This window comes from Arvicanthis niloticus, chromosome 10 (assembly GCF_011762505.2).
Source record: "Arvicanthis niloticus isolate mArvNil1 chromosome 10, mArvNil1.pat.X, whole genome shotgun sequence".
Taxonomy (NCBI): Eukaryota; Metazoa; Chordata; class Mammalia; order Rodentia; family Muridae; genus Arvicanthis; species Arvicanthis niloticus.
Genome location: NC_047667.1, coordinates 9,761,172 through 9,787,162, shown reverse-complemented (window position 1 = coordinate 9,787,162; position 25,991 = coordinate 9,761,172). Strand labels below are relative to the sequence as shown.

The 25,991-nt window shown below is 48.8% G+C and overlaps 1 protein-coding gene across 4 annotated transcripts in view; it reads right to left on the bottom strand.

The window, feature by feature from the left end:
* Nucleotides 1-24,776, bottom strand: part of Sctr (secretin receptor) — a 54,110-nt gene extending 29,334 nt beyond the window's left edge. Inside the window, exons 1-4 of one of the 4 annotated variants that reach the window (XM_034513215.2) lie at nucleotides 24,465-24,776; nucleotides 11,158-11,272; nucleotides 10,922-10,966; nucleotides 1,791-1,898 (exon numbers count right to left, since the gene is read on the bottom strand). In XM_034513215.2, coding sequence (XP_034369106.1) covers nucleotides 1,791-1,898; nucleotides 10,922-10,966; nucleotides 11,158-11,272; nucleotides 24,465-24,524 — 328 coding nt within the window. In that variant the 5' untranslated portion in view covers nucleotides 24,525-24,776. The remainder of the gene's footprint in view (nucleotides 1-1,790; nucleotides 1,899-10,921; nucleotides 10,967-11,157; nucleotides 11,273-24,464) is intronic. The other 3 variants (XM_034513214.2, XM_076941037.1, XM_076941036.1) reach the window with 3 other exon arrangements.
* Between the last annotated feature and the right edge of the window lie 1,215 nt (nucleotides 24,777-25,991).

The window sequence follows — 25,991 nt, the reverse complement described above, 5'->3', positions numbered from 1 at the left end:
GGAGGTTTCCTCACTGGAGGGGCAAAAGGCAAATGTCCAATCAGATATGAGACAGCACTACGCAAGAGAAAAGTTCTTGGTGACTATCGGGCCCAGACAGGTCCTGACCCATGCTCTTGGGCCAGCCAACACCCTGAGGCTAGGTATGACCTAGTGAGCAGATGCTCTTCCCACCAGCCCTGGAGCCAGGCTAGCTCCTGGAAGGCAGGGCCTCCGGGTAAGCTGTGTCTCCACAGTGACACCTTGTGGCAGGTGGATGAAGCTGCAACAGCAGATAAATGATTTGTGGGGGACTTGGCTGTGAATCCCCAACAATTGAGAGGGGGTGGGAGTTCAAGCAGTTAACTGGGCAGCAATGTGACCAGGCAGGCATTTGGTCACCGTGTGAAACTGGCTCTTTCTGGTCATGCTGCAGGAGGGTAGGTGTGGGACTCTAGACCGTTTTTTTTTTTTTTTTTTTTTTTTTTTTTTTTTTTTGGAGGGAATCCCTGGTACAGATGGGAGGCGTACATCCTTTGGTACCTGGACGTTAGAACATTGCCCCAAGCCAACCACAGCAGCATGAATGGCTGAGTCCCGAGCTTCGTGGACTCAAGTACCTAACATGGGGGGTGTCCTGCCAGGAGGATAGACCCTTGGTAGAATCGAAGGTGTGAGCACGGCAGGGGAAGGGGCTATGATGGAGAGGTGGAGGTTCACGAGGAAAATATGGGAGATGGGAGAGGGGGAGGGAGAAGGAACACAGGAAAATGTTTCAAATTTACTTCCAGGGCAGGGGAGAGGTCAGGTGCTGTGCAAACACAGGTGCCCAAGTCTGGACCCCCAGCATCCATGTAAAGCTGGGCACGGCAGCCTGGCACAACACGCAGATGCACTCGGGCAAGGCATCCCTTCAGGAAGCAAGGTGTCCAGGGAAGCTTCTGGTTACCAGCAAGGCCCATAATAATGGGCACAAAGTGTTTTAGAGATAGGCATGGTGGGGTATCTGAAGCAAGGTGGCTGGTTGCTAAGGGAGCATAAATACTGGAAAAAGGGAGAGGGTTCCTAAGCTGGGGTGTGAGGCACATCTTAGCCAGTGTCAAGTCCTCTTCCTCCTCCTTCCCTCCTCCTCTTCCCCCTCCCCTTCTTCTTTTCCTCTTCCCCATTTTCTTCCCTTCCTCCTCTTTTCCCTCCTCCTCCTCCTTCCCTCCCCTCCTATCCTCCCACTCTCCCCTCTTTTTTCCCCCTCCCTCCTCCTCCCGATCCCCCTCCTCTTTCTCTTCTTCCTCCTTCTCTCCCTCCTTTCCCTCCTCTTCCTCCTCCTCTTTCCCCTTCCTCCTTCTCTTTCTCCTCCCCTCCTCTTCCTCCTCTTCCCCCTTCCTCCTGCTTCCCCTCCTGCTCCCTCCTCCTCTTTTTCCCCCGCCCTCCTCTTTCTCTTCCTCCGTTTTTTTATCCTTCTCTGCTTGGATGCCCTATGGCCATGAGAGAACAACTCGTAGGAGTCAATTCTCTTCTTCCACCACTCGAATGTTGAGGATAAAGCTCAGATCGACAGGCGTGGCGGCAAGCACCTTTAACATGCTGCATGCTGAGCCAACGCACTGGCCTCTTCTTCACATTTCCCTAGAGCCTTGTCTCCTGCTTCCTTCCTTGGGACTCTGCACTCTCACGTGCCCATGCAGGGATTCCACTCTCCCAACATTTCTCTTATCATTTCTCACACTGATCCTCCTCAGAGCCTCCCGGCACCCAAGTCCTCATCGGAGAACCATCGCACCCTCTGGCCAGGGTACTTCATGCTGAGTGGTTACCATTTCTGCTCGAGAGCATCTGAAGGAACTTCGGACATTGCACTTCCACCGTCTGTGCCGGTGCCGAGGACGGCCAGCAGCTCATGTTGTCCCAAAGCCCCTCACAGCCTGCAGAGAAGATTGGAGTGGAGTGGACCCAGGGCGCCACCACCCTTCAACCCAGTTCCCATTACACGCTGACACCTGAACTCCACCTTTCCAGGACTGGGACATGGATGGAGAGTAGGGTCTTGTACACACTGGGCAAGTGTTCTGACTCTGAGATATTTCTTGCCCCACCCACATAGTTCCCAAAATCTTTCCAAATAGTACCACCAACCAGAGGCAAGTGATTAACACGTGAGCCTACGTTTCAGCTCATAACAGTGGGGCTAAGAATGTGCTCGCTCAGTTGGAGGAGCACTTGCCTAGCATACCCAAGAGCCCTGGGTTTGGTCCCCAGCACCACATAAGCTGCCTGTGGTAGCCCATGCCTATAATCCCAGTAAGGAGGAGACAGGAGAAGTTCAAAGTTATCCTCAGCTACATAGTAGGTTCAAGCCCAGCCTGGGCTACACAAAACTCTGACTCAAGAAACAAAAACAATGCCATTCAAGTAATGGTTTCATAGAACCACTTTTTAGACTCCCGCCATCTTTGTCCTGGGCCATAGACTGCCCTTTGCCTGTCCTTCACCCTACCTCTGAACTTCTCCCGGGCCCACTAGGTGCTGGTGCCACTGACAGGGCAAAATACCACATCGGACTCTATTCTCACCTCCCCAAACCTCTGAACCCTCTGCTAACCCAATTCATCACACACGCACACGCGTGTGTGCGTGTGCACACACACACACACACACACACACACACACACACACACCCTGACTTGCCTCTTCACAATGGCCGTGGGCCTGCCTGGGATCGAACAATGCCTTGGGACAAGTCAGGTGGTGGAGTCTATGAGCCAGCACCAGGTGAGCTAGGCAGACACATCCTGTCCCTATGTTTCCTGGCTGTGTCAGCTGAGTAAGCCACCCCGCCTCACTCTACTTTATGCCTTCTGCTTCATTTGAAGTGCGGACTGAATCAGTTGCCTTGGGTTCCTCCCACAAACATCAAACCAGAGGCTGGCAGGGAGAGTGGAGGGCCCCTCTGAAGACACGGAACCCAGAAGCCACAGAGATGTCAAAAGCATCTGTATGCAGAGGGCACTGGTGTGAACACCAAGGGTGCCAGCATTGGTCCATCCACAGGCTCATACTGAGCACCCTCACTATGCCAGGCCCACAGGAGGCCCAGGGGCTTCAGCTGTACACCACCAGACAGGCTTCTGCTCTCGGGGAACCCTCTGACTGATGGACAATAGTGTTCTCTTTGGAAGCTAGGCCAACGACTGACTGCCTCTGTCTGTGTGTGCTGAGAACTGGAGCATTCTGGACACTCAGATTAGGGAAAAAGGGAAGGCTGGGTGAATCCTCAAAGCGTCTCTGGGGAGTTTATAAAAGGCAGGGAAGTAAAGGCCTCTGTGGTGGGTCAGGTTTCCATGGAGAGCGTACTGAGAAGGGATATAGATGCCATGAGGACACCTCATCTCTTTGGATTGATGCTTCAACATTGCCTCCTACTGTTTCTCTGTCTCTGGGTTTCATGTATCTCAGAACGGCCTTGAACTCACTATGAATCTCAGGCAGGCCTTGAGCTCCTGATTCTCCTCCTACCTCCATCTCCTGAATCCTGAGATTACAGATTGGCTCACTGTCTTAGGCCATTTCTGTTGCTATGATATAATGTTCTTAGCAAGAGTAATGGGAGGAATGGTTTATTGTTTTATATTTCTAGGTTAAATCACAGTGGCAGGAACTTGAAGCGTTTAGTTATATTACATCCACGTCAAGAGCGGGGAGAAATCAATGATTGCATGCTTGCTTCCTTTCTTGCTTGTTCTCACCTCAGTTTCTCCACTTTTATACATCTTGGGACCCCTGCCTAGGGAATGGTGCTACCCACAGTGAGCTGTCTCTCCTAACATCTATTAACTCGGTTAGGACAACCCAACAGACATGCCCATAGGCCAACCAACTTAGACACTCCTTCACTGGGATTCTCTTCTAAGGTGACTTTAGGTTGAATCAAGTTAACAATTAAAACTAATCATCAGGCCGGGGCAGTGGTAGCACATGCCTTTAATCCCAGCACTTGGGAGGCAGAGGCAGGCAGATTTCTGAGTTCGAGGCTAGCCTGGTTTACAGAGTGAGTTCCAGGACAGCCAAGGCTACACAGAGAAATCCTGTCTCGAAAAACAAAACAAAACTAATCATCACAGTCACCATTTATGAATGGCTGGGAATGGAACCCAGAGATTTATGCATATTAGGCTATCAGCTGAGCCACATTCCAGACCTTGGTGTTGTGTTACAAACAGAAATGTCCCCTACTGGCTCCTGTAGTTAGTCCTCAGCTGGTGGCACAGAGATTTAGGAAAGTTTTTGAGAGGGGCTTGTTGAAGGGAAAAAGTCACTAGGGTCCAGCCCACAAGTGGTTTTTGCACAGGACTCAATCTCTTTCTTATGCCCTGCCTCCTGTCCACCGTGAGGCGAACAGCATCCTTCTGAACATGTTCTCACCACCATGACATTCTGCCTTACCACAGCCCTAAAGTCAGGAGGGCCGAGGACAATAGATTGAACTCTTGGAAACTGAGAAAAATAAATTCCTTCTCTCTTACGTTGTTTATATTGGAACAACAAGAAAACCATACAATATAGACAGGTTTCCAGGTGCCAGTAAAAACATGTGCAAAATGAAGGACTAGATAGCTGCTGGTCCTTCGAGGAACCCAGGAGATGAGCAGCGACTGACTGCTTCTTAATCTCCACCCAGAATCTCACAGGGAGCCTGGGGCAGAACGCCCTCTGCTTTTCTGCTTTGGAGCAGCTACAGAGTGCCTGTCTGTCCCATCATCCCAGAGGCCAGTCTTTCTCCGGGCACCCATGCATGTTCTCTCCAGGTCTGAGAAGGGTCTTCCCAGGTGTCCCTGGGTGTGGCAGTTAATGTCCACTGTCAATTTGCTGGGATGTAGAATCACTTAGGAGATAAACTTTTGAGCATGTCTGGATTTTCTAGACTGAGTTAACTAGGGAGGGAAGAACCGTTCTGAATGTGAACAGCACAGTTCCATGAGCTGGAGTGAAAGAAAAAGGAGAGAGTGAGTTGAGCACAAACATCCATCTCTTCTCTGTTGACTGTGGATGCCATGTGAACAGCTGACTCCTGATGCTGTCCGTGCCTGCCACGACGGACTGTACCCTCAAACTGTGAGCCCCTCCTTTCCTAAGCTGATCTTGTCACAGCGATGAGAAAAGTAATTCATATAGCAGGTGTGACTTGGTCCTCGGATGACCCTTTCTGTAAAAGGCTACTTTCTGTTTCTGGCACTTGGAGTCCCATGAGGCCAAAGATGCCTTCCTTAAGCAGATCTCTCCATGTGACTCTGCAGGATGTGGTCTCCTTGTCTACTCTGTGCCTTCTCTAGTACTGGGGGCAGAAGGCCACTTCCAGAGACTATTAGCCACATGAGAAGTGGGACCCAGATCTATCTGGGGCTGGCCAGGTCACCAGGGCACTAGCCAAAGGCTCCAGTCCATGTGGTAGGTGACCTTGCCTGCTTGGCCAGACAAGGAATGAGCTAGAAGTGTCAGAATGTCTGAGAGTCTTCCGGGGAGTCACATTGGACAGGGTCCACAGAACAGCCAATCTAGAGCTGGCTGGGGCATGGTAAAAGTACCCAGGGTAGGTAGGAACCCCTGCCAGCTGGCTCAGTGTCACACTCCTCATGTCACCCAGGGCAGGGATGGAACTCTGCCAGACCTGAGCAACGAGAAGCAGACATTCTAAAACTGACTATTGCAACAGCCCAGGTGTCACAGGGAGTCAATGGTCCTTGCTTAGAGGAAGAACGGAGGAGTCCAGGGTGGAAACAGAGAGACAAATGCAGGAGGATGAAGCTGGGGTCCCTACAGCCTTCCTGTCTCCTCAGCCCAGTGAAGGGTCACCTGCCAGGCTGCCCTCCACAGCAGTAGAACTGGCTCTCAAGCCTGCATTTACCGAACACCCAGAGATGCTCTTACTTGCCCAGTAAAGCTCCATCCTCTGAGCAAAGAAGGCTGGGAGTGGACCTGTGGACTTCCGGCAAGTGAGAAAACCGCTCACAGGGATCTTTTCTGTGGTACTTGTTTGAACAATTTTTATTTTACTTGTTATGTGGTTTTTAGAGAATTTACTTTGTCTTCAGAAGATGGTGGGGGGAGTTAACAGGATGCCAGGGCTGCAGCTCTGTTGGGGGCAGTGCTGACCTAGCTCGTAGGAAGCCCTGAGTCCAGTTCTAACACCACAGAACCAGGCATTGTGGCACACACCTGAAATCCCAGCGCTCAGGAAGTGGAGAAGGAGGATCAGAAGGCCAAGGTCATCTTTGACTACCTAGTGAGTTTGAGGCCAGCCTGAGCTACATGAGACCCTGCTGAGAAAGAAAGAAGAAAGGAAAAGAAGGAAGGAAGGAAGGAAGGAAGGAAGGAAGGAAGGAAGGAAGGAAGGAAGGAAGGGAGGGAGAGAGAGAGAAGGAAGAAAGGGAGGAAGGGGAAAGAAATCGGGAAAGAGGGAGAAAGAAAAAAGAAAGAACAGAGGGAGGGAGAGAAGAAAAAGAAAAGGCTCAAGGCCTCTCAAAAGCCATACAACTGATGTGAAAAACGGCTCAGAGGAGAACAGCTATAGAGACCAGACCACAGACAGCCCTGCAGAACACACTTCCCCAGCCAGGTACCGAAGGACTTGTGGTTACGGATAGGGATCTCTTAGCTACTACACAGGCAAAGCAAAGCTTAAGATGTTTTCAAGAAATACCAAGGCAACAGGAGAGATCAGATCAGGGAGGATGGAGGCAGAGAGTACTGGGAAAGAAGACTAATGGGGGCCATCTTGGGATGAGCTAGAAACCTGGAGCAATGGAAACTCCCAGAAATCTACTAGGGTGACCCTAGCTAAGACTCCTAGCAATGGGGGTTATAAAGTCTGAACCAGCCTTCTCCTGTAACCAGGGGTAAAGGTGACTTAGAAATTGTGGGAGTGGCCAAGCAATGACTGGTCCAACTTGAGACCCATGAGCCCAGCCCTGACCCTGCTGGGAGATCCAGAACTAGAGGCTGGATAGCCCAGAGACCTAGGATAGAACCAAACATGACTGGGTGGGGGGAGTGATTCCTAACACTATTCTGCTGTACTCATAGATTGGTGCCTAGCCCAGTTGTCATCAGAGAGGCTTCAGCCAGTAACTGATGGAAACAGATGCAGAGACCCACAGCCAAATGTCAGGTGGAGTTCAAGCAACCCTGCCAAAGAGGGGAAGGGAGGGGTGAAGGAGCCAGAGGGGTCAAGGAAACCACAACAAAACCTACAGAATCAACTAACCAGAGACAAACACCAACCAGGGAGCCTGCACTGGCCTGACCTAGACCCTCTCTGCACATACAGCTACAGTTGTGTAGCTATATTCTGTGGGACTCTTAAGAGTGGGAGCAGGGGCTGTCTCTGACTCTATTGCCTGATTTTGAGGACCTTTTTTCCTCATACTGGGTTGCCTTGTACAGCATAATACAAGAGGAGGGGCCTATTCTTACTGAAACTGGATATACCATGTCTGGTTGATATCCAAAGGAGGCCTGACCTTTTCCTTAAGAAAAAGGAAGGAGGAGTGGGTGACAGAAGTAGGGTGGGAATAGAGGGAAGGTGGGATGGGGAACTGGGAGGGGATATAAAAATAATAAACAACAAGCAGACAGACAGACAGACAGACAGACAGACAGACAGACAGGAGAAATGCCAAGGCTTATGTGTCAGCTACCCCAGAAGAACAGAGTCAAAACAAAAGCCACAGCTAAAAGAGAATGGTCTGTTGCCACCCAGTGGAGGGTATAGACTCCTCTAGACTTAGGAAGCCCCAAGCCCCTGAGTCTGTTCCAGGCCCAAGACAAACACCCAACACCATGTATGCCTGTGTCTTGCCTAGAGATAGCCCCAGATACAGGTATAGGGAGACATGGGACTGGGAAATGAGGGAAAACTGAGCTAGAAGGCAGAACGGGGCCTTGGAGATCTTCAGAGCCCCAGCTATCAGGGCACCTGGCTCACAGAGAGCCAGCCCTCTGCCAACTTTGACTCTTTCCTGTGTGGGTGCACAGGGCCACCCTCAGGGCTTATTTATAAATCAGCACAGATGGTCTGATAACCTGGGACTCTTTCTGGAGTGTAGAACTTGGAACACCCCTGCTCTGGGACCTTGCACCTACTGATGGAGATCACTGGGGAGCCAGCCCATGGTTCTTCCTTGCCTGATAAGAGCATTTTAGACTTGCTGTGGTTGCATAGTATGGTCAATGCAAGGGGATTGCAAACCTCTCAGAGGTTGATTTAATATGAATTTTCTGTTCATGTCAACAGAAAAGCACAAAAGTACAAAATCTCCTGTGCCTTCCCACTTGGGGGAGATCAACCAGCTGGAGAGACCAGAAGAGACCACAGGCATGCTCTACTTGACGGATAAGGCAGAACGCCAAGGTCCAGACATCTTGCTGGAGGTCACACAGGCCTTATGTGACAAATCTGGATGGGTGCCCTGGCCTGTTATGACCACAGAGCCTACAAATATCTGGCCACCATACTATCCTTCTGGAACATTCTTCTTGTAAGGAGAGCCAGAAACTTCCCCCAGGCTTCTCTGAGAGGACAGAGGCTTCTACAAACCCAGTAATAAATATCCCAGTAGAGTGGCAGCTAGGGTCATGACCCTGAGACATTCCCACAGAGTTGACTGGGTCCCCTAACTCAAAAGAGCTGAAGAGTTAATTTTTTTATTGTGGTAAGTATTTCCGGCTTGGTGACACTCCACAAGTGGCATTTCCTATAATTTGTCTAGTTTTCAAACATTAACCTCTACCTGAGAGAAGAAACAGCTTAACCATTAACCCCAGGCCCCCAGCAGAGAGTCCCCTGACCACTGCTGAGTACATGAGCCAAATGGAACCTTGTGAGGGGCTGAGAGCTGAGTTTATTGGAAACTCACTGAGGTGGCAGGGCAGGTGAGGAGCACCTCAGTCCTTCCCAGGCCTCTTATCAGGCTCGGAGCATAAGACACCTGCCTGGTTCTAAGAACAACCCTCAACCAGTCTCTGCCTCTATTTCTGTCTGTCTCTGTCTCTCTGTGTGTGCATGTGTGTGTGCATGTATGCATGTGTGTGTGTACGTGTGATCTTGTGTATTCATGTGTGTACCTGTGTGTGTGCATGTGTTCCTGTGTACTCCTGTGTGTACACGTGCATGTGTGCATTTGCATGTGTGGATGTGGATGTGTTTCTTCATATTCACGTGGGGGGGGCATGTGCATGTATGTGCATGTGTCCCTGTGTGTTCGTATGTGTGTGGGTGCCTGTCAGAAGACAACCTCAGATGCTACATCCTGTTGTTGAGACAGTGTCTCTCACTGGTCTGAAACTCACTAGTTTGGCTGGCCTGTGAGCTTCAGGAAACTGTGCTTGTGCCTCCAGCCCAGCACTGGGATTGCAAGTGTATGCCACGATGCCTGGCTTTTTAAAACAACTGGGTTCTTGAGAAAACTGACGCAGGTCATTGTGCTTTTAAGGCAAATACTTAATTGAGCCATCTCCCCGGCCCCAAGATGGCTCCTTAATGATACACTCTTAGATGATAGGCTGCAAAGAGAGACTAGGAATACAATTAGCACTTAAATATAAAACTTATAATAGTGTTGACTTGTAATACTGTGTGACGATAAGTATTTCCCCTATGTATCAATTGACTGACCATGATACCAGGGATTGAGTGGAAAGACGGTCTTGTCCACGGTAGGCAGGCGATCTGTCCCTTGAGCAACATTTCTAGCTCCAGTGATGAAAATTTAAGTTCATAGTCTCTGGCCTTACCCACTTTATCTCAGTTAGTCTAATTCTGAAACAGACATGATTGTCTCCATTCTAGAGATCAGACTCAGAAGGTTAAATGATTTCCTACAATCACAACCAGTGAATGCCAGTCAGCACTCCCTAAACTGGAATGCTGGGCTTCATTAGCGGTGCCTTCTTTAGAAGCCAGGAGTGCAAGGGTGCATACATGGCCATATTTGCTAAGATGCTCCCGGCAGCACTGGAGAGATGGTTAAGCTGGGAAGCTCAGTGGTTAAGAGCACTTATTATTCTTGCAAAAGATCTAAGTTTGAGTCACAGCGCCCACACACTGATTCAGAACCTTCCATAACTTTGCTTCCGGGGATCCGATATTGTCTTCTGACCTCCTCATGTACCAGAAATGCATGTTGTACACAGACACCCATCTGAGAAAAATATCATACATATAAAATAAAATAAATGAATCTAAAAATAAAATGTTAAAGGTTTATAGTCTTTATAGGGCTTTCAGAGAGAGCGGGAATCAGGAATCGCCCAGTAACCAAAGACGTGTGTGTGTGTGTGTGTGTGTGTGTGTGTGTGTGTGTGTGTGTCAATCTAGTGTTGAATGGAATCCTCTCAGCAGGATGCTCTCAGGCAGTCTTATCTGGGTTTCCTAGTCTGCTCCACCAGCAGGAGATGTGTTCTCTCCCCCTTATTTTGACCATCCTGGTGCCATACTGCCGCCGCCCCCCCCCCCCCAGCTACCTTGCTCATCACAATGGGCCAAGAGTGTGGAGGAGGGGCGGAGAATGCTGTGCACACTTCCACCAAACCATCACTTTGCACTGGGGAGGTGCCTTGATGGGTTAAGTGCTTGCTATCCAAACATGAGGACTTGAGTTCAGAGCCCCAGAACCTATATAATGCTAGGTGTAAAGTCACACATCTGTAATCCCAGCATGGCTGAGGGAGAAAGGTACAGATAGTCCCTGGGAGCTCTCAGACCAGCTAGCCTGGCATGGGCATCAGTGTTGAAACCTTGCTCAAACAAGTTGAGAGGCAAGGAGCAGTTGTCCTCTGACTTCACACACCCGCCCCACACACATACACACAGACATATATGTATCATACACACACCATACACATGCACACACTCAAAGACTTACAAACTGACAGAAACGAATGAAAAACTCACCTTGATAAAGTGTGTGTGAAGAAGCAGACGGTGAGAATACACTGGCTGTTCCCAGAGAAAAGAGACATGAAGATGCTGCCTCCTGAGTCCATGAACACCATGTACCCGATCCGACAGCTGGTTGAACGCACAAAACGGGACCCACGGACAGCCCGCCCCGTCCTAAGGACAAGTTTCCCACCCCGATGACTCACAGGACCCACCTGCGAGGGCACCGGGCTGAGGGAGCATCCTACCTGATACCGGCTCCGGGCCCAGAGCCGCCTTCTCTCTGGAGAGTTCCTGCAGGCACTGGGCCTGTTCCTGTAGCAGCACACGCCGCACATCACACAATCGGGGCAGAGCTCCAACCTGCAAGGGGACACCGAAGATTCTCGTCAGTGCTGCTGAGCATCCTGCCTTCCTCAGGCAAGAACCGGCAGGCAGGCAGATGGTGAACACGGGTCTCCAACATTAGCTCCAGCGTTGCAGTGAGGATCTCCACCTGAAGGCCTCATACTCTACTGAATAAGAATAGGGTCAAAATGGTCTCCATGGATACCAACCCTCTGCCTCCCGGCCAGGAATGAGACAGAAAGAGGAAGAGGAGCATCTTAGCCGCACTCCCCTTTTCAAGGGTACACTACAATGTATCCATTTGGTGCCCACTTAAGAGGTCCACCTTCTCCCAACAGCACCAAGCTTGGGTAACACTTTGACACATGACATTTGGGGAACATTCCAGAATCAATTTTTAGGAAAAAAAAGTTCTTAAGTACAACTGTTGCAAGCATACACAGACTTGTGTGACTAAAAAGTGTATGATAAAAGAATTCAACGGTCTAAATAAATGCAGAGATGCCTCTTGTTTCTGGGTCCTTGCTCAGCCTGTTCTCAGTGGACGTTATCAAGTCATAACCGCAGCTAAGACTCTCTAGTGCCCGATCTTCTCCTTCCCAGAATTCTAGAGTCTGCCACAGAGTGACTTTGCAGGACTGCCCACTTCTCTGAATTCTTCTGAAAAGCTTAGCCTTGCCCTTCCTTCTTTGTCCGATGGCTCTCAGCATACTTTCTCTGGTACTCTGCGTTCCTAACTGTTTTTGTAAAGGTCTCCTCCCCGCTGTGGGGCTGCAGGACCGCTGTGTGGCTGGCTCATGGCCATACCAGCTTAACTCAAATGACATAGCTACTTTTCCTTCTCTTCCCCACTCTCCTCCTCCAGGCAGTGGCTGAGATTTACAGTGTACCTGCCCTGAAATTTTTCTCTCAAACTCTAATAAAATTGACCTAGAGCTTCAAATAAATGCACTTAAGGGATGGGGGTGTGGCTCAGTTGGAAGCGTTTATGGGGCCGGAATAAAGCCATAGGTTCAGTCACCTATGAACCAGGTGAGATGGTCCGTAATCCTAGCACATGGGAGATCAAGGCAGAGGATCGAGTTCTAAATAAGATACTGCCTTAAAGAAAGGAAACAAAACCCTCTGATGCACCCAGGTGAGCATCACTGGTATGTAACACATCTCGTGGCTGACTGCCCACCCAACTTCATCAGAAATGAGAAGTCCGAATGTTCCTAGCTGGAGAAAGGATCCAAATGTAAAAGGGTTGCCACAGCAACGCTGAAAACCTGTCACCTTCTCACTGCTGTAAAGACACAGGAATCAAGGGTCATCTGTGAGTCCAGCGCCGACTTGCTGGAGAACTGGGCAGTGTATTTAATCTGTGTTAGGAAGCACTGAACTATTTCCACAGAATCTACACTGCTTGTAGGGTATGAGCCTCACCAGTCTCTGGCTTCCTCTGTTCATCCCCAAACCTGGTGTGCGTGCGTGTGTGTGCGTGTGTGTGTGAGTGCGCGTGTGCGTGCGTGTGTGTGTGTGTGTGTGTGTGTGTGTGTGTGTGTGTGTGTGTGCAGGTACACATGCCTGTTTTTGATACAGAGTCTCACTGAGCATGGGGCTTAATGATTCAGCTGGTGTCCTGGTTGCTTTTTTTGTTTGTAAACATGACACAAGCTAAAGCCATCTGAAAAGAGAGGCCCACCACTGAGAAGGTGCCTCCATAAGAGTGGCCTGTAGGCAAGCCAGCAGGACATTTTCCTAACTAGTGATGGATGTTGAAGTGTCCAGCCCCTTGTGGGTGGTGCCCCTCCCCTAGACTGACGATCCTGTGTGGTATAAGAAAGCAGGGTGAGTACGCCACAGGGAGCACGGAGAGTCAGAAAGCCACTCCTCCATGTCCCCTGCTTCAGTTCCTGTTCTAACTTCTTCCGATGGATCACAGGCTGTAAGATGAAATAGACCCTTTCTCCTTGAGTTGCTTTTGTGAGGTGTTTCATCACAGCAATAGACAGCCTGTTAGCAGTGTGTGCAGGGACGCTCATACATGTTTGGTATACTTGTTGCCTTTGTCGAGCTGGGTAGAAGGCTCAGGACTTGCCTTGCAAGCAGAGGACCTGCATTCCATCCCCCCAAATCCTCTTAAAAAGAAAATTGAGCTAGGCATCATGGTCATAATATATTTTATACACAGATGAAATTCTCAAAGGATAAATTAAAATAATTTTTTTAAAAGACAGACATGGAAAAGCACACTTGTAATTCCCCTCTGAGGAATGGAGGGTACCAGAAGCTCACTGGAAAGTTCCAGGCCACTGGGACAACCTGTGTCAAAACAAACCAAGAACAAAGTGGGCAGTGCCCGGGGAACAGCGAAGTTTGTCCTCTGCCCTCCACATACACACACACACACATGTGTATGTGTGATAACACACTCGTGCACACATATACACAAACATGAATACACATGTACATGCAGTGTTGATAATTTTGCATGAAATTCACAGAAGCAAAAGGTAAACAAAGATGAAAAGATTGCTGAGGTCCACAGGAACAAAATTCCTACACACACACACACACAGAGAGAGAGAGAGAGAGAGAGAGAGAGAGAGAGAGAGAGAGAGAGAGAGATTCTATTAGTATACGTTCTTCCCCATTTCTCTTGTACCAGGACCTGAGAGGTTAAAATGAAATTGGCCATGCTCCCTCCTTAATGTCTGCCCGTTTCTCCTTTGGTAACCACATTCTGCTCACTTTCATTTTTATCGCCATATTTTTAACTTGCATGCTTTGAAACAGCAGCTCTCCCTCTCCTCTCTCCTTCTCCCTCACGTGTGCAGTCATCCCATGTGCACTTATGTGCATCTGTGTGTGGAGACCTGAGGATGGCCTTGCAAGCATGAGGGCTGTCTTGGTTGTTCTGTTTTGAGACAACAAGGTCTCTCCCTGGCCTGAAGCTTATGAAGAAGGTTAGGCTGGCTGAGCAGCAAGCCCTCCCCTGTTTACCCATCTCTGCCTCTCCAGTGCTGGAACCACAAATGCATGCCACTGCGCCAAGATCTTTTCTTCTTGTGTGCATTCTGGGGATTGAACTCATTTCAAATTTTATTTTTTATTATTTTAGATTACGTGAGTATATCTACGTATGGGGAGGTGCATAAGTTCAAGTACCCACAGACGCCAAAAGAGGGCGCCAGACGCCTGGGGCTGGAGGTTAAGGCAGTTCCGGTGCAACTGTTAGAATTGTGCAGCAGCCGTACTAGCTTCGAACCCCATCTCTCTAGCGCCCCCCATAGTCTTAAAACAACACTATTTCTTGGATTATTGGAATATCCCAAGCTTCCTATTAAGGCCATTAAAGATTTAGATGTTTTAAATTCTCCTTAGAAATATTTCTCTCTCCCGGATTCAGTACACTCTGTTCGTATCACTTTCAGTGAAAGCCACGCTCCATGTTTATAATGGCTTCTTTTGACAATGACGGATTGTTAGCTGTTGAAGCGAGTCCCGTAAGAGGATTATGTGTCCTTGGGCATTCTGTCTTCTCTGAGGTCAATAATTGCTGTGCTTTCTCATCTAATTAGTTTCTGTGTACCTGTGGCTGACCTTCGCTTTCCTGTCCCCATGTTTTTCTAGAATTCCTGCCAGTCAATGGTGGCCATCCGAATCCGCCCCCTGGCCTTTCAGCTTTCTGGGCTTTTTTTCTACCATTTCCATGAAAGATTCCTGGATATTATCTGTGGCAACTCTTTTGTTCTTTTTGTTCTCTTGCGAGGCAAGGTCTCAAATATGCCAAGCCAACCTTAAATTCCCTGTGTAGCCAAGGATAACTTCGAACTTCTAATCCTCCTGCCTCCATCTCTCTCCAGCTGCTAAGATTATAGGTGAACACCCTCTGGGGCAAGCATTCTACCAATTGAGTCACATTTCCAGCCCTACTTTTTTATTTTTTAATCTTATATATTTTAATTCAGTTTTTGTATTGCCAGGGTATATATAGCCTGTGTTAATTTTCTTTTTTAAAAGATGCGTTTGTTTTTAATTTATATGTATATACCTGCATGAAATTATGCATGTGGAGTGCCCTTGGGGGAGAGAAGAGAGCTTTGATCCTCTGGAACTACAAGTTCAGGGAGTTGTAAACCACTGTGTGGGTGCTGGGAACCAAACCTGTGTCCTCTGCAAGAGTAGCAAACACTTTTAACCCCTGAGCCACCTGTCCAGTGGCTTCCTTTTTAAACAACTGATACTTGACTTGTCATCTCTGAATCTTTATACATTCAACAGTGTCTGTGTGAGGAATGTCACCCTCTGTCCTAACATGCAGCTAAGGCTGGGCCTGCACTAGCACACAAGCTCAGATTTGCTGTTGGATGGTTGGCCATGACACCCAGTCCGCCATGACACCCGCCATGTTTAGTTTTGGATGTTTTCCAAATGGAAGGTATGTTTTACCATATCTTCTCAGCCTGAGAGCCCAAACTCCTCCCCAGGAGCAGCCCTACGTCTGTGTTTGTTGCTCTTTGTCTTCAGCTCACTAATGAAGCCAAAAGAGAAAAACAATGACCAAGTTTGGGGCAATTTATATGTTCTTGGATTCTTGGCCCTGCCATGGGACATAACATCAGCCTAGCCTGTTCACCAAGTAGATGCACTTGAAGCTATAGGCAACCACAGTTGTCCTTGTCCTTGAGAACACAATGGAAGAGTTTAGCCCAGTCTGGAGGTAGGGGGTAGAGAAACAGGTATCAACAGAAGAAAGGAAAGCTGTTGCATTCCATTAGTTAATTTAATTTTGGACTCTTAAGTCTGAGAAGACAAAATATAAGATGACAGAATTTTAAAATCTGCTCAATTCTTGGAAGCATATAAGAGGGTGTGGCTGGTGAAATGTTGTGTATGTATGAGGGCCTGGGTTTGGATGCCAGGACCCATGTAAACAGTGGGGCATGGCACCTTGCTGTTGTAATCCCAAGGCTGGTGCAGTGGAGACAAGAAAAGTAAGGAGACTCCCTGGGTTTTGCTTGCCAATCAACTTACCCAAGTCTGCAAGCCCCAGATCCTTGTCTTTAAAAATGAGAGGACTGTGAGGATGACTCAAGAAATAAAGAGTTTGTTATGCATCCATAAGAACCTCCGGAACCCATGTAAATCTTGGTAGACATGGCAGCCATCCAGGAATCCTAGAACCCACAACTTAGAGACAAAGGCTCCCTCGGGCAAGCTGTCTAGGTAACATAACTGTCAAGCTCTGAGTTCAGTGAGAGACAGCCTCAGATAATAACCGATGGGGCTGGAGAGGTGGCTCATCAGTTAGAAGCCCTTGCTGCTCTTGCAAAAGACCCAAGTCCACTTCCTCATACCCATGTCGGGTGGCTAGCAAACCCTTGTAATTCCAGGGAATCCAGTGCCCTCTTCTGGCCTCCTCAGGGAACTGCACTCACAGGCTCATGCTTCCATGTAGAAGCATAATTAAAAAATAAAATAAATAACATAAATAAACATAAATAAGCATAACATAAATAAAAAATAAAGAAACATTTTCTAAAGAAAGAAAATGGAAGATGACTGAGGGAAACACTCAGCCTCAACCCCAGGCCTCCACATGCACATATGGAATGTGCTCTCACACACATGTGAACACACAGAAACGTGCATACATACTACATACATGCGCAAAGAAAAGAAACAAAAATGGAGAAGGCACTCAGTGTAGAACTCTGGGTCCAAGTTGCACATGCACAGACACTTATAAGCACATGTACACACACACACACACTCACAACACACACACACACACACATACACACACACCGTCTCTTGCCCTTCTCCTTCTATGATGACACAGCATGAAGGACCTGACTAGAGGCAGCGCCTCAATATTGGATTTTCCATCCTCTTAAACTGTACTAAATAAATCTCTGAGCTGGAAACATGCTCGGAGGACCTGAGTCTGACTGCTAGAATCTGTGTAAATAGCTAGGCATGGCTACGAAAGCTTGTAATCCAAGCCATGGAGAAGTGGAGAAAAGTGGATGCCAGGGTCTCACTGGCCTGCCAGCCTGCGTCAGCAGTCACACGGCCAAAGGAGACACTTTGTCTCACAAAACCAAAGTGGACAGCACATGCATACACATGCATATGCACATGCAATCCCAAAAGACAAATGGACAAAAACAGTATAAAATGGTGATTACATGAAGCTGGGAGATGAAGGAAGAGGACAGATACTTAGAGAGTGGATTTCAAGGGCTTTTCACACACACGCACACATCACATATACACACATGCACACACGTGCACATGCACACACATGTGCACACACATGCACACTCACGGGGAAGCTCTATAAGAGATAGATGTTAATTTGCTTGACTGTGGCAGTCATTTTGTCATGTACATCAAAACATCACATCCCCTTAAGCACATGTGATTTTAACTGTGTGAGCATGCGTATGTATGTGAAAGTATGTACAAGTGTATGCATGTGTCAAAGCTGGGGGACAACCTTGGATGTCATGCTCAGGAGTACTGTCTACCTCCTTTGATACAAGGTCTGTCATTGGCCTGAAGCTCACTGGCTAGGCTGGACTGTCAGGCCAGCAAGCCCCATGGACTCTCCTGTCTCAGGCTCCCTAGTGCTGTGATTAGAATCATGAGCCAACCACCAGGATTGATGCCTTGACGTGGGGATGGAACTCCTGTGCTCCTGGTTGCCACCAGTGTTCACTTGCACTCAAAACACATACAATTTTAAAAGATATTTTTCAAAAATGTCTAGCAAATGTTTAGACATTTTTCAAAATGTCTAAACGGAGGCCACTGAAAAGCCTGACCCTGTGGGTGCTGAGCCGGGACCAGGCTGCAGCAAGGTGAAGGCTATAAGCCTAGAAAGAGCTTCCGAGAAGTTGGCCACCAGGGGGCAGAGCTGAGGCTGTGGAAGGAGGTGTTCAGAGAGCTATTTTACCAGCCTGGAGAGGACTGGGCAAGCAGAGCAGTTAATGAGAGGGAAATACTCAGTGTGACACCACTTCCAAGTAGAATCTGAAGAAGTCAGACACAGAGAAGTGGGGCTGGGAGAGAGCTCAGTGGGTGGTCACGCAAGACTGGTTCACCTGGGGAAGGAAGCTCCTGAGGTATGAGTCAGTGGCATAGTTTGGATCTAATATGGTCCCCAGTGTATTAGAGGCTGAGTTCCTAACTTGGTCTTATTTGGAAGGTTGTAGAACTTTTAGAAGGCAGGAACTAGTAAAAGACAGGTCAGTGTGAGTGTGTGTGTGTGTGTGTGTGTGTGTCTGTGTGTGAGTGTCTGTGTCTGTGTGTGTGTGTGTGTGTATGTGTGTATCTTAGTTTTGTTTCTGTTGCTGTAATAAAATACTCTGACTGGAGCAAATGGTGGGAGAAAGGGGAACTTCCAGCTCTCAGTTCCGTCATCCGGTCCATCATGGCAGCTGCGGTCTTGGCAGTGGGAGCTTGAGTCAGCTGGCCCCATCACATGCACAGTCCCAACAAATGCTTGCACACCAACACTCTGCGCCTTTCTGTGCTTCTACACAGTCAGCATCCTCTACCCAGAGATCGGCGGCAACCTCAATGGTGTTCCACCTTAGTTAATATGATCTGAATAATTCCCCAGAGAAACGCCCAGAGGGCAACCCAATCTAGACAACTCTTCCGTGATCTCTCTCCAGATGATCGGAAGCTAACCAGCACATGGGTGTGCCTGTGAAAGGGATTATAAAGATACAGTCTCTTCCTGTCTTTATTTAGCTTTCTGGTTATGAAGCTTGAAGTTTTGTTCCATTATGAAATTCCACCATGATGCTGGGCCTCACCGCGGGCCCAGAACAATAGGCTATTTATCGTTAAGTGAATCTCCAAAACTGTGAGCCAAATCAACCTTTGTCTTCATAAGTTGTCCCACGTGTTTGTTTTAATGACAAAAGCTGAGCAACACAGATAGGCAAGGTATAGGGACTGGGCATGACAAGAAGGCAGTGCCCCTCCTCAGATAGTGCCATGGGCTAAATGTCTATGTCACCCAAATCATACACCAAAGCCCTCACACCAGTGTGGCTGTATTTGGAGACAGAGCCTTTCAGAACGTAATTAATGTTGGTAAGGTGGTAAGGGTGGGTGCCAGACCCTAAAAGATCCATGTCCTTGTAGAAGAGACAATATTCGCTCAGCATGCTCCCTGGACAGGCCGCAAGAGAACAGAGCAGCTATGTAGAAGCCAGGACTCGAACCCTCACTAGATACTGGATATACTTTATCTGGACTTCAGCTCCAGAACCCAGGAAAAGAAACTTTTGCTGTTTATGCTGGTCAGTTTGTGGAGTGTGTGTGTGTGTGTGTGTGTGTGTGTGTGTGTGAATGTGTTTGTGTCTGTTCACACACACAGGTATACTAGAGGTCAACTTAATACATTATTATTCACTTATTGTCTTATTTTTTCTTTCTTCTGTTTGTTTGTTTTGAGACACGGTCTTTCACTGGCCTGGAATTTACCAAGTAGGCTGGACAGGCTGACCAGGGAGCCCCAAGGATTTGCTTGTCTCCACCTTTCCAGAGCTGAGATATAAGGAAGCATGCACCACCGTATCTGATCTTTTAAAACACGGGAATCAAACTTAGGTCCTTGTGCCCCCCGGGGAAGGGTTCTGTTAGGACAGTCTGGCTGACCAAGATGAATAGGAAGGAAAGAAGCAGAGGGTCCAGAGTAGACACATCCATCAGAAGCCAGCTGCTCAGAGGAAGCCAGTCTAGGTAGTCTTGACTCTCAGGAAATGCCAGGCAAATCCATCAGCTGGAAATGAGATTGTGAATCAGAAGGGTAGGGAGTCAAATAGACAGGTCACGTGAGCATGCCTCTGAGAGCCGCGGGTGAGGAGAGCAAGGTGGAGGGTTTCAGATAGAGTCCTGGGGTTAGCTGAGCTTATGGGGCCAGATTCCTAGCAGACTCATGTTCCAATAAGGGACAGGGTGGTCTGGGCTGCAGGCGTAGTTGAGTAGACCTACCTATCCCCATTAGAGTTCGTCTGTCAGAGTGGTCTGTTGAAGCCAGTAGCCCCAGGGTAGCCTCACTTTCTCAAGTCCACCCAAGTCCGCCTTATATTTATTGTAAGCAAGTACAAGTAGATAGAATCTGAGTGTTGTGGGTTTGACGTGGGGACCCCAGAGCCAGGTGAAGGTCAGTGTCCTTAACACGGCAGGGAGACTGGGGCCCAGTGATGAGACACTGGAAGGGGCTGCCACAGTGGTAGAACACTAATCAGACCAGCACGAGTACTGGGAAGACGGCTTGCCTACGGCTGCAATGTTGGAGAGTCTGGAGCCATCAACTTGAAAGCAGGGACAAGGAGAAAATGCCACAGCAGGCAGCAAAGACAACGCGTCCTCTGCAGTCTTTTACCTGGTTTGGAAGTGAGTTTGTATTGGGTATGTGTTAGTTAGCTTCCCGTGCTCTGATGGAGCAACAGAGAAAAGCAGCTGAGGAGGAAGGGTTGGTTTTGACCTAGAGTGTCATGTGAGCTGGTGGCATCAAGCCCATCTCAGTGACAGCACATGACAGAGGACACTGCCTGACTCAGGGTAGCCAGGAAGCAGAGAGAGGTAGAGGAAGAGCCAGAGTCACAATGTCCCCTAACTTCCTCCCACTAAACTGTGCCTCTCAAGTCTCGTTATCTCCAGGTTGTTCTATGGACTGGGCACCAAGTTTTCAACACGGGACCTTTGGGAGAATATATAAGATTTAAATTATGGGGCCGGGAAGATGGCCCAGTGGGAAAACTGACTGCATTTCAAGTCCAATGACCTGAGTTCAATCCCCCAAGAACCCACATAAAAAAGCCAGTCATGGTGACACATACTTAAAATGTCAGGAGTGGGAAATCGAAACAAGTGGGTCCTTAGGGTTTCAGACCACCCAGCTCAGCCAAATCAGTGAGTTTCAAACCCCAGTGGGAGACCCTGTCTCAAAACAAGACAGACAGGGTCCTGGGGAAGGATGCTTGGGGTTGACCCCTGGCTTCTGAACACATTTCTCCACACACACAAGATCCAAATTCTAACAGCCTGTTTTCGTCATTGGACACAGAGTCTCTGTTATTATGGTGCCTCAAATCCAATCATCGACACCTATTTGTAGTCCTGCTGATGTACCTCTCAGAAACATGACATGACAGACCTTAAGACAGTAGCCGTCACACAGGGGCAATTCCCCTCCTTGCATTCATAGAGCATTTGGCAATGCCTGATGATATTTTCTGTTGTCACAGCTTTGCAGAGATATGCATGGCCTCTAATCTAGGGAGACCAGAGATGCTGCCTCAGGCTCGCACAATGCACAGCACTGCTACATCTTGTCCACATGTCAAAAGTGTCAAGGTTGGCCTGGGGGTGTGGCTCAGCTGGTACAGTGCTTGCTAGTATACCTGAAACCCCGGTTCCCACCCACCCCCCAGCATAAACACGACATACGTGTGCACACCTGTACTTAGTAGGTAGAGGCAGTGGGATCGGAAGTTCAAGACCATTCTTAGTTACATAGGGAATTGGAGGCCAACCAGGGCTCCATGAGATCTGTCTCAAAAAAACTGTGTCAAAGTTAAGAAATCCTGTTTGAACCATGGGTCAGAAAGATTACAAGAGCCGGAAGTTACAAAAGACTGCCATAAGGCATGCTGGGACAATCACACACATGAAGTCACTGCAGCCCTGGTTGCCTGAACAAATCAAGCCAGCCAACATGCCAGCAGGGATGGGGGAGGGACTGTGAGTCCCCACCTCTAGCTGAGAAGCTACTGGCAGTTAGTCACTAATATGGAGCTTCAGGGATGTGGATTCAGTGCTACAGTGGATTACCCATGATCATATGGGCAACACAAATTGTTGTTTTGTTGAGAGAGAGGATGAACTTGAGAGGGGTTGGGGATGAATCTGGGAAGTTAGGGGAATAAGTGAGGAATAAATATGATCAAAATATATCAACAATATTATGAGACAAATAGAGCTAGTATAGAGAGCATAATAATTTCAAAAGATTTTTATATGAATGGGCATTTCGCCTGCATGTATGTCTGTGCACCATGTGCAGGCCTGGTGATTCTAATTTGTGGCAAGTTGACATTAAAACCAGCCATAATAACCAGAGCTAGGGAAGTGGAGACAGGAGAATCCCCAGAGCTCACCAACCAGTCTGCCTACCTCACTTGGTGAATCCCAGGCTAGGAAGAAACCAAGGTGGCTAGCACACGAGGAATAAAAGCCAGAAGATGCTCTCCGGCCTCCACATGCACACACATGCACCCACACACACAAACTTGTGTACATACATACATACACACACACCAAAGACCCTATCCTGGGGACGCAGCTAGCATCTCATTGACTCACTAACATGCATTAAACACACACCCGTTGAGCTCCCTCTTATGGGGCAGGTCCAAGGGACAAAATAGAACAAGATAAGTCTCAGTGTTCAAGCTACAGCACGTGTCTGGTGCGACAAGGATGTGTGTGTGTGTGTGTGTGTGTGTGTGTGTGTGTGTGTGTGTGTGTGTGTAGGGGGGGAAGTCAGATGTTATTGTCCCAGGAGCAAGCCAGCAAGCAGAGAAGGTGCCGTGCTCAGTTTCTTATGGTAAAAATCCAGCCCTCTTCAGCAGTCAGTGTTTTTTCATTTTCTACTTGCAAAGGACTCTCTGGCCCCTCCCCTGTAGGGAGAGGTGAGGTAGGGAGCAGGAACCCGCACTTCAGCTTCTCTGGTCTCTTTGGAAGACGCCTATGATGTCCCTCTGAGGGAAAGCCAAGAGGAAGGAATTGTCTTTATTATCCTCGGATCCAGCGTCTGAGCACCCAGAGTCAAAGGAGCAAAAGGGGAAGTCGCAGAGGCTGGGAAACAGTCCAACAAAGCAGGCCATCCACCCTCATTTATTAAAGGCGTTTTCTACTACAAACCCCAGGAGATAGAAACACAGGTCTGGATAAGCCCACACAATAACCAGAGGCCCACGGGAAGCCTTCTCCTAGAGATACCCAGGGTGCACGTGTGTATGTAAATGACATGCAAATACAAGGGGCACAAGGGACTGAACAAATTTCAGGCAGGCCAGACCCCTCCTCCCAAAGTGAGGAATCTAGCGATCTGGGGATCTGGGCGCCAGTCCCAGCCCAGCTCCTTAACAAGCTGATCAAAAGCAGGTCTCCCACTGAGGCCTCTGGTCGTCTGTAAAATGAGGGACTTGAACAGACTACTCAAACAGCCGTCTCAGGTGCAGTGAAGACTTTGAACCAGGCGAAGCCCTGGTTTCCCTATCTGTTTATTCCAGAGATCGCCTTTGAGGCAAAAATGTAAGCTGAGCCCGGTCATGCAGCCTTAGCGTAACACAAAAATGCCCCAGGAAACGGGAAAGAACGTTTTTAACCCAGATGGCAGTCTCAGGACTATTCCCTGTGGTAACCCTGGAGTCCAACCCTGCAGCCTTGACCTCCTTCCCAATTCCTGCCAGCCTCGATGCAGCCTGTCTGTCATTCAGATATCCCACGGGAAAGTTTCCAGAAGTTTCTATGGGAAAGAAATACAAACCACTACCCGCCTGGCCTCTCTCTACTCCTCCAACTTTCTTCCTCTCCTACCCCGAGTTTGTTGCGACCTACTGCTCCCAAGAAGGGCAGACTTTAGAAAGCCAGTCGCTCTGGGGGGGGGGGGGGGGGGGGGGGAGGGGAGAGCTGAAATGGTCCCATCACAGATGCAAAAACTGAAATTTCCCATCTGCACACCGGGGCACGTGGGGGAAAAAAAACACGTCAGAGGCTAGCTAGCCTGAACAATGTGGTTCTTACTTTTTTTCTGACAGTAAGCCTCTCCTGCCCTTTTCTGAACCTTGGTCTCTAAGCTTGAGACCGGGGTCTCAAAAGGGAACGAGGGTGTTTTGATAAAGCCCTAGAAAACAAATGTCTAGCACTTGTCGTTGCCGGGGTGGCTACAGAATTGTCTCCTGGAAAGAAGTGAGTTTAGCGGCGGGAAGGGATGAGCGAAGGTGAGGGGACTGAGCCCATGAAGTTTTTGCCTTTGGAGAAGAAGGGGGCTCCGACAAAGCGGACAATAGTATGTTGAGGGAAGAGAGATTCGCTGATCCCCATAACTCCTAGGACCCGATAGAGGACCGTGGGCTGGTCCGTGGGGTCCACGTCCGGGGGGCGCGGTGCGGGGCGCGGTACTCACAGTGTGCGCTACGCCGGTGAGCAGCAGCAGCCTCAGCAGCAGTGACAGCCGGGGGCTCATGGTGCTGAGCAGGCTCCGCCCACTGTTGTTCCCCTTTGTGCTCTGGCCTCTTTGGAGCTGGGTGTCCGGCTCTGTGTCCCGCTCAGCGTCCTGTACGTCGTCCAGGACTCTGGGCGACCCCCAAGCCCAGAGAAGCCATGGCTGGACCAACCCGATCCGACTAGATCCACAGCCAGGCTAGGGACTGCTGCTCCCTGGAGGAGGTGGCAAGACTGTTAACTAACCTGCAGTGCCTATTGATAAGGACTGGATGCTGCTCCCGACTCCACCCTGCTGGGAATAGCAGGGAGGGGTTGGGGGGCGGCACAGAGCTGGTAGGGAGGAGAGAGGAGGAGGGACCCTAGACACCCGCCTAGAGGCAGCTGCAACCTCCCTCCTTCCCTTCCAATCCAGAAAGTACTCTCTCCAAAGGATCTAAGTCACTTGCCTTGAGCAGTGACAAGGTAGGCAATACCTTTTTTTTTTGAATCCACGATTGAGACAGGGTCTCACTATATAGCCGGGGCTTACTTTGAACTCTCAGACGCCTCAATTTTTCTAGTCCTGGGTTTACAAATGTGGTCTCCTACACCTGGTCTAGGATCAGCTACCATTTCACAGGCTGACTTTTAAACGGAACAGTTAAGTCAATCAATGTCTACTCCGTCCTACAGAACAGCGTGACGTGACGTAAACTCTCTCGCTCTTTTGTTGTCATTACTGCAACAAACAAGCAGCTAATCCATGCAGAAAGAGAAAAGGGTTGTTTTGCTCATAGTCTGGAGGGCCTCAGTCTATGACCAGTTGGCACAGGTGCAAAGCAGCCCCATACTTAGGGTTGGGAGCTAAACTTTCTGTTTAACAAGCCCTGGAGACAAAGAGAAAGACGCCAGGGTCAACCATCTCCTCTGAGGTCACATCCCTTATGACCGAAGACCTCTCGCTAGGTCCCACTAGCTCCACCCCAGGGACAAAGCCTTTATTGACACAGGGGTCTTTGGGCACACTTAACACTCCAGACTGTAGGAGATACAAGCCCATCCTAGCCCCAAGCTCTTTATGTAGCCCTAGATGACTTTGAACGTCTGCTCATCCTGTCTCTATCTCCTGAATGCTAGGATTATAACCGAGTCACCTCACCCAACACATGCAGACCTAGAGATCAAACTCAAGGCTTCCTGCTTGCTAGGCAAGCGCTCTGACAGCCCAGCAAACAGCTCTTCTCGGTGTCAGAGGGAGACGGTAGAAACTGTGGTGGCCGCTATGGGGAAATACTATACTGTACGTTCTTCAAGCTTCAGTGTCACCCTCCCTGGGGAAGAGAGGGACCATTTTCTTATGTCAATCTAGTCACCCCAGCCACACTGTACTACAAAGTGGGACATTCAATCAAAGTCTCAACAATCAGAACCCTAGACATTCAGTGTGTCCTTCCAACAGATCATCCTGAGGAGAGGCGTCTGCTCTTGACTTCCTGTGTGAGTGTGC